The following is a 7,500-nucleotide window of genomic DNA, read 5'->3' on the forward strand; positions in this document are numbered from 1 at the left end:
AAAATTCAACTCTCTCCTATTAAGAGAATCACAAAATAAACTTGATTTACCCATTTGCAAAGTATAAGGCATTCATTGTACATACATTGCTTTGTAAGAATATTCATTATATTTTTAACTTTTCAGACAATGCCATCTTGGCACAGTCCCGTTTCATTCTGATGGAAGGCATTCTCATGTTCTTTGGAATGTTTGGGCTTCTGTGCATTCTGAAGTTCAGGAACCTGTACAAACAGCCATACACCCTGCCCTGGTTTGTGTGCCTCATCCTTGGTGCAGCTTCCCTAGGAGCAGCTGTGTGGTAAGTCTTTTTTCATGTAACTAAATGAAATCATTATGTTGATTAAATGCATTATTTGTGAAAGTCAAAGGCAGTGAGCTCATCAGTGCATTTGTGTATATAAGCTTCCTGATTACATAAATGCAACCCACAGTGTCAGATACTTTGGCATCTTCACCCTCCTCTTGGGCGTTGGAATCTTGGCAAAGGACTTCTGGACCATGGTCGGTGACCGTACTGTGACGGACCGAAAGCTTGCTGGCCATTTATTGACAAGAGTATTGGTCTTCCTTGCCATCCCACTTACACTTTACATTAGCTGTTTCTATGTGCATTTATCACTGCTATACAAGGCAGGACCAAATGACAATATCATGACTTCAGCCTTCCAAGCTAGTCTTGAGGTACGTTCTTTTTCTACATATGTTGCACAACAGGTTTATGTGCATATATAATTTTCATGGGAGAATGGGAAACTGGATTATGATGTATGGATTATTTTATTCTATAATTATCACTAAAATTGCTTTTTCTCTTGATCCTTTATAGGGTGGCTTGGCTTCAATAATATCCAACCAGCCTGTCAAGATCCTCCACGGGTCACAGATTACTCTCCGCCACACACACGGCCGTACTTGCTGGATACATTCGCATGATGCTCTTTATCCTGTAAAGTATGCTGATGGACGAGGTTCCTCACACCAGCAGCAAGTTACATGTTATAGCTATAAGGATGTAAATAATTGGTGGATCGTCAAGAAGCCAGAAATGTAAGTGTGGGTGACTTCACGTTTCTGATATGAAATTGCTGATTTTTCATACTAGCTTGAAATGAGCTATTTTAAAAACACAAGAAAATTTATAATGCATTCCTTTTTTTTTTTTTACCAGAGAGGAGCTTATTGTGTCCGAACCTCAAGTACCTATTAAGAATGGTGACATCATTCAGCTGGTGCATGGCATGACTTCAAGAGCTCTCAATGCCCATGATGTAGCAGCACCCATGTCTCCACACAACCAAGAGGTAAAGGTTTTGAGTGTAATAACATATGATATGTCTTAGAGGAGAAACAGCTTGTGAATAGTAAATATTTATGCATTTGCAAAAGAAAATATAAATGAGTTAATTAATTTTTAAATATTTTAAAAAAATTAAATTAATAATAATAATAATAATCTTCTGCTCTACAGGTTGCTGCATACATAGACTACAATGTGTCAATGCCAGCACAGACTATGTGGCGCCTAGAACTCCTTAATGCAGATCAAACAGATGGATTTTGGCATGCTATTGAGAGTCAGGTAAGAATTTGTAAACTTCACAAATTTTACAATCAGGCCCATATGCTTTAAGTGTATCATAATTTTCCTTAAATCACTGTTATTTATTAGGTCAGATATTTTTAATATCATTAATATGGATATTACAACTATTGATATTTCTATTTTATCATTCTCTTGATCTCCTTTTCAATTCCATTTTCTACAGATCCGCTTGATCCACGTAAATTCAACTCAGGCTCTGAAGTTCTCTGGCCGTCAGCTACCCGACTGGGGCTTCCGTCAGCACGAGGTTGTAACTGACAAAGTTCTTGATCAGGAAGATACCATCTGGAATGTGGAGGAACATCGCTATACACGAAGTAAGTACCGACTTAAATTCAGCCTTTTCGTGGTAAAATAAATAAAATATTTTTTTTTTTAAAGAAGAATGTTAACCCGCTGATGCTGGGATGGCAAGAATGCATGCCCTGTCCACTGTCTTTTTGTTTATTGATTGTCTTTAAATGTAATCAGTTCCATAGCTTAATCACCAAGGAGTTGATTACTAGTCTACCTAGTACATCTGTTTACCGCCTTGAGTTTTAGAAAGTCTTTATTTTATATTGCCATTCGTAATATTAATAACATTATAATAATCATAATGTCAACAACAATAATGTAATCAATAATATAGTAAGTAAAAAAATATATTCCCAAAAACCCAACAAAAGGGGAAATCAGATGAGGACATATAGGCTTACTAATTGGCTCCTTGGTGGCTGAGCCGGTACACGATAATCCCCTCACCCACACCTATGTGCGTGTGGGGGATCACAAAAGTAAATGACAATAGTGTGATTACCCTGGCTCCTCTAGGGAAGTAAACATTGAATGCAAGATTGAAAATAATTTTTCTCAAGTTAGTTTGTATATCAATCTTGCTTTGATTTGTTTTTGTAATGTTTCTTGAATGTTTACCAGATTTTTTTTGTTTCCAACCTTGGCAGCTGTTCATAAATGTGAAATTTAAAGATTCTGGTTTACTTACTTATTTGACGTCTGGTACTGAAGTGTGCAACACATGACACCGAATCTCTTTCAACAGCTGAGGACAAAAAGGAACGTGAGAAGGACTTGATCCGTTCTGAGATGATCCCCATAGAACGCAAGAATCTAACTTTCTGGAATAAATTGTATGAACTGCAGTACAAGATGCTGTTTAACAATCAGGAGAATGTGGCTGGACACATGTATGCCTCAGATCCCCTGGACTGGCTTTTCCTGAAGCGAGGAGTTGCTTACTGGATTTCAGCAAATAGCAATGTAAGTCCTGTCACTGACACCATTAAATTTCAGTTACAGAAGTTTGTTACAGAAGTTACAGGAGCTGTTATTCCAAGAAAGTTAGGATTATAATTGTCTTCACATTTTTCTTTACAGGCCCAAGTTCACTTCCTTGGAAATATTGTTACATGGTTGTCAGGAACAGTTGGCCTTGTGGGATATTTGGGACTCTTCATCCTATACCTTCTCAGGCGTCAGAGAGCTTGTTATGACCTACCAGAGGCAATGTGGAACAAGTTCTGCACAATTGGAGAGGTAATTTTCATTACAGAAACTGTAAAGTGAACCCTCTCCTTCTTTTTCTTTTTTTTCTTCTTTTTTTTTTTGCTTGTAATTAATAAAATCTGTTTTGTACTTGTATTATATCAATGCAATGTAAGATGTTTTCAGTTGGAACTGATATAACATGCAAATTGAAGCAAACAATCCATATATATTATATTTTATATTCAGAACTAACCAGCAAGTTGTAATAATGACGTGTATTTCACTATAACCATATTATCTGTAAATAATTATGAGTGATTCAACAGTTAAAAATTTACTATTTAAAAATCAATTATTTTTCAGGTTTTGGGTGTAGGTTTTGCCATACATTACTTCCCTTACTTCCTAGTGGACAGAACACTCTTCCTTCATCATTATATGCCTGCTTACATATTCAAAGTAAGTAAAATTTTATTAGTTTTTATTCACATATTCACTTATTTATTTTCATGTCAAAGATATCCCTGCTCTAATGGTGATTGCATCTTTGTCCATAAGTAGTAGTAGTAGTAGTAGTTTTTTTTTTTTTTTTTTTTTTTACTAATTGGAAGTTTAACTCCTTTCAGCTTTGTCTGTTGGCTGCTATGATAGAACATGGTTACTATCTCATATCAGAAAATTTCAAGGCTTCAAAGTTAGCCAAGGTCTATCTGGCTGTTGTTGGTTTGTGGATGGTTTCCATCCTCTACGTGTTTTGGTTCTTTGCGCCTGTAACATATGGTAATGCAGATCTTACTGCGGACCAAGTGATGAGCCTGGCTTGGAGAGACACCTGGGATCTGATCATACACAAACAGTAATGGAACTGTAATGGAAGGATCGTTTATTGTATTCTACTGAAGAAGTGCAGACATGACAAAAGAAAACTAAGGATAAAACAGAACAAAATACTTGGGTATTTTATAGTCGCACATTTGACTGCATGTCATCAACTCCATATAAGGGAGGGAAAATGATGTGCACTTTCTCTTAATCTGAGTTACACAAAATTGCAGTTGCGTAGAAAGCTCCAGAGGTGTGTGAAATCTGGAACAGAGTCTCTCAAAGCTATATTTAAAGGTTAGGAATGGTGATAGTTAAGATTATATAATTAGATTATATAAATGATGGAAAGTTACAACAGGACAGTATACAGTATTGTTACCTAGAATCTCATTTTTATTATGTTAGCACTTATATTGTATTATATTGAGATTGCTGAATCTCATGCGCAAAATGATTGTGATTTTATAGATCTATCCATTCCAAGATTGACTTAGTGTTTTTATAATTATAATTACTTTTACCTCTAATTCCAAACACTTCAGATTTAGTTGTTGATTATTTATGTACATGTATATGGGAAGCCTAACAAACTGATGGTCTTCCTGGGATCTTCCAGTAAATAAATAATCTCGACAGATCCTACGGGGTATTGAAGAAGGAATTACTGTGAGTACTCCTGTACCCATCCTGGATTCTGAACTTGCACCTTAAAATTGTGCATCTGCTTGCAATGTGATATGAAACTCTTTTTGCGAGTTCCATGGAAGACTTGTTAAGATTGTTCTGAAATCTGTTGATCTTTGAGCAGATTGCACACCAGTGAATGTGATACATATTTAAGAAGGATAAGGAAGGACATCTTGAGTCCAGATGCCATATATTCTTGGTGAAGGTAACATTGTTATTTCTCTTGATACTCATTTTCTATTTTTGTAATTTGTTAGTTTATAAAATAAATAAAATGATATATCCTTCAGAGCTGCAATCATTATCCTTTTTTTTTTTCAGTGTATGATTTTACAAAATAATGTAGCATTAGACCTTTTCTCTTTACTCGATTCAAGTATCACTACTTCACTTAAGTAAACATTACACTTGTTATTCAGAATTAAAGCCTTTCTTTCGTAATATTATTTGCAGTAGAAAGTCAATTTTAAAATTTCCAAAATCTGAAAAATATAAGATCAGTAACCAAGATCAAGAAAGATTCCATTTGTTTGAGCAGTTTATAATATCTGATCACATAAGAATTTTAAAAAGCACTTTCTACTTGTGTGAGTTTAGATCATGAGAATAATAACTTGTATATATGTATTTTCTAAGCCTTTGAAGTTTCAGTATAGAAAGTATCATAATTCTGGATTTCTCCAGCCAATCTTGCATGACAACATCAGTCAGCTACAAGCATATGTACCTTGCATAAATTATTGCAGAAATATGCAGTGTCAAACAAGTATGGATGTAAATTCTAAAAGCATTTGTGAAAAAAAAATATTTATTCAAACAAGCTTGGCACTTTCATTACAGGTACTAACAAGTAAACTAGCGTATAACCTTACTTTCTAAAAGTAAAAAAAAAAAAGTTTTTTCTTTTACAGCTAAATCTCTTTAACTTTTTAATATTTAAACAAAAGTCAGTGATTGCTGTAGTATATATAGTGCATTTAAATCCACTCCTAATTACCACTTACTACAGCATATGTGGTCTCTCTAACTTTCATCTCTGTGGAGCATTTATTATGAGCTTCTGATTTGTCTGCCTCATCTACCTGTGACATGGCAATTAATGTGTCATTGTAGGGTGCTGGGCCGATTAGGCTCAGGAGCACAGGCAGGAATGTTAATCCATGGAACACTCCAAACAGACATGTGCCAAAGAAGATCTGCAAGTTGTGTATTAAATTAACCTGTGGTGTAGTTTATTTTATCTTAAGGGTTGAAGTTTGAAGTATTAATATTGTATTTACTGTAGTCTTTTACATGTAATATATACCAAGATTCCAATTTGTTAATTCAGACATCAACCATAAAAAATAAATGCCAACTCACTACTTACTTTGAAAAATGACAGGAAAACGTGTGAATCGGAGAAAGCAAGCAGGGCGAAGGACAAGAAGGTTGAGAAAGCTCCATTGATTACAGGTGGCCCCATTTCATGTAGTGTTGTGTGGGCCCTTTCATTTCTGGTTCCTTTTACCTATCAAGTCAGCACCAAATTAGAATTAGCTTTTGCCAACATAAAATGAAAACAATTAAATTTCATTCCAGATATGCATATTTAAGGACTCAGAATGGCAAATTCACTGCAGAATCATCATAAGCAAATAGTAAAATCATTATACATTCATTATTCTCACAATGTTAATTGTACAATACACACAATGATTGTTGTTGCTTACCTGCATAAAATGCAAACCTATGTGAGCAGAATAATCAACACAGAGACCAATACAGAGGACCAAGTTTATGCACGAGATAATATCAATTGTTAGATCCCACCAAGACATTAATGCCATCACATCAATCTGAAATTCAATAGCAAGTCCATCTTATAATGTGTTACACTAATTTTGTGAAAGAGTGGTTTCCTATTTTCTGCACTTATGGTTGGTGCAGCATGAAAAATGACTATGGTGCACCATGAAAAAAATAAATAAACAAAATAGAACAAAATATTATAGAGAAAAACAGAAAAAGAAAGAAAAAGGGGATAAGACCTATCTTCAGCAGGAAATCCATCTCCAAAATGCTGTTTAAGTAATACATAATATTAATCTTAATTTGATTGAGAAAGACTGACTTGAACATATTCATTTGCATGTGTCTGCCTTTAGCTGGATAGATGAATATTATATTGGAAATGGAGCAGACTGACTTTAAAGTAACCCCATTCTGATTAACAAAGTTTGTGAAGCTTATAAAAACATTAAAAATAATTGTGAAAGAATGGAACTATTGTACAGTACATGCTACACAAGAAATTTTATAATTCAACAAAATAATAAATTGTATATTTCCATTGTACCATTTATACATAGTATAATCTTTATTGATCAGTTTAATGAAGTAAGTATAATAAATTTCACAGTTTATATGCAAGACTATTAGAAATATAACATCTAATTTAGCATTGGGAAACTAGATTCACAGGGTATCAACCCATTACAGTATGCAAAATATAGCAAAGCAATCTTTTGAAATTATGATGCATTTCATATAGAATTTCCTGACTCCTAGAGACCAATTAAATACTTACTAGTGTCAAAGAAACGCAAAGAAGAACATACAGCGATGTAACAAAATTTGAAAGGAGGAGAAGCGTCATGATGAAGACAGCCACCATAGCAAGGGAAACATTTCTTATTAACTCTGTGCCAATAATCTTATCAGTTTCCCAACCTGCATAATTAAAGGCAATTGCTCCAGCAAAGTCTGAAAAGTTCAAAAACAGCTTGGTAATGTCAGAGAAAGGCCATAAAAGTATCACTGCTACTGCTTCATATTTTCATTATAACAATTGTACATAAAGATGTATACTACTACATGCACACAAAATGTACACTTACCAGAAAAATTTTGAT

At 34.3% G+C, this 7,500-nt stretch overlaps 2 protein-coding genes across 3 annotated transcripts in view; one reads left to right on the top strand and one right to left on the bottom strand.

Moving 5' to 3' along the window:
* Positions 1–4,895, top strand: part of LOC119595855 (protein O-mannosyltransferase 1-like) — a 23,792-nt gene extending 18,897 nt beyond the window's left edge. For both annotated transcript variants that reach the window (XM_037945052.1, XM_037945053.1), the window contains 10 exons: positions 127–301; positions 435–684; positions 830–1,050; positions 1,172–1,304; positions 1,472–1,582; positions 1,770–1,923; positions 2,649–2,866; positions 2,984–3,142; positions 3,458–3,553; positions 3,721–4,895. In XM_037945052.1, the coding sequence (XP_037800980.1) occupies positions 127–301; positions 435–684; positions 830–1,050; positions 1,172–1,304; positions 1,472–1,582; positions 1,770–1,923; positions 2,649–2,866; positions 2,984–3,142; positions 3,458–3,553; positions 3,721–3,954 (1,751 nt within the window). In that variant the 3' untranslated portion in view covers positions 3,955–4,895. The remainder of the gene's footprint in view (positions 1–126; positions 302–434; positions 685–829; positions 1,051–1,171; positions 1,305–1,471; positions 1,583–1,769; positions 1,924–2,648; positions 2,867–2,983; positions 3,143–3,457; positions 3,554–3,720) is intronic.
* Positions 4,896–5,400: 505 nt separating this feature from the next.
* Positions 5,401–7,500, bottom strand: part of LOC119595854 (NPC intracellular cholesterol transporter 1 homolog 1b-like) — a 14,800-nt gene continuing 12,700 nt past the window's right edge. The window contains exons 16-20 of the mRNA XM_037945051.1: positions 7,486–7,500; positions 7,176–7,351; positions 6,319–6,444; positions 5,976–6,116; positions 5,401–5,802 (exon numbers count right to left, since the gene is read on the bottom strand). The exon at positions 7,486–7,500 is cut by the window's right edge and continues 88 nt beyond it. Coding sequence (XP_037800979.1) covers positions 5,596–5,802; positions 5,976–6,116; positions 6,319–6,444; positions 7,176–7,351; positions 7,486–7,500 — 665 coding nt within the window. The 3' untranslated portion in view covers positions 5,401–5,595. The remainder of the gene's footprint in view (positions 5,803–5,975; positions 6,117–6,318; positions 6,445–7,175; positions 7,352–7,485) is intronic.

This window comes from Penaeus monodon, chromosome 36, assembly GCF_015228065.2.
Source record: "Penaeus monodon isolate SGIC_2016 chromosome 36, NSTDA_Pmon_1, whole genome shotgun sequence".
Taxonomy (NCBI): domain Eukaryota; kingdom Metazoa; phylum Arthropoda; class Malacostraca; order Decapoda; family Penaeidae; genus Penaeus; species Penaeus monodon.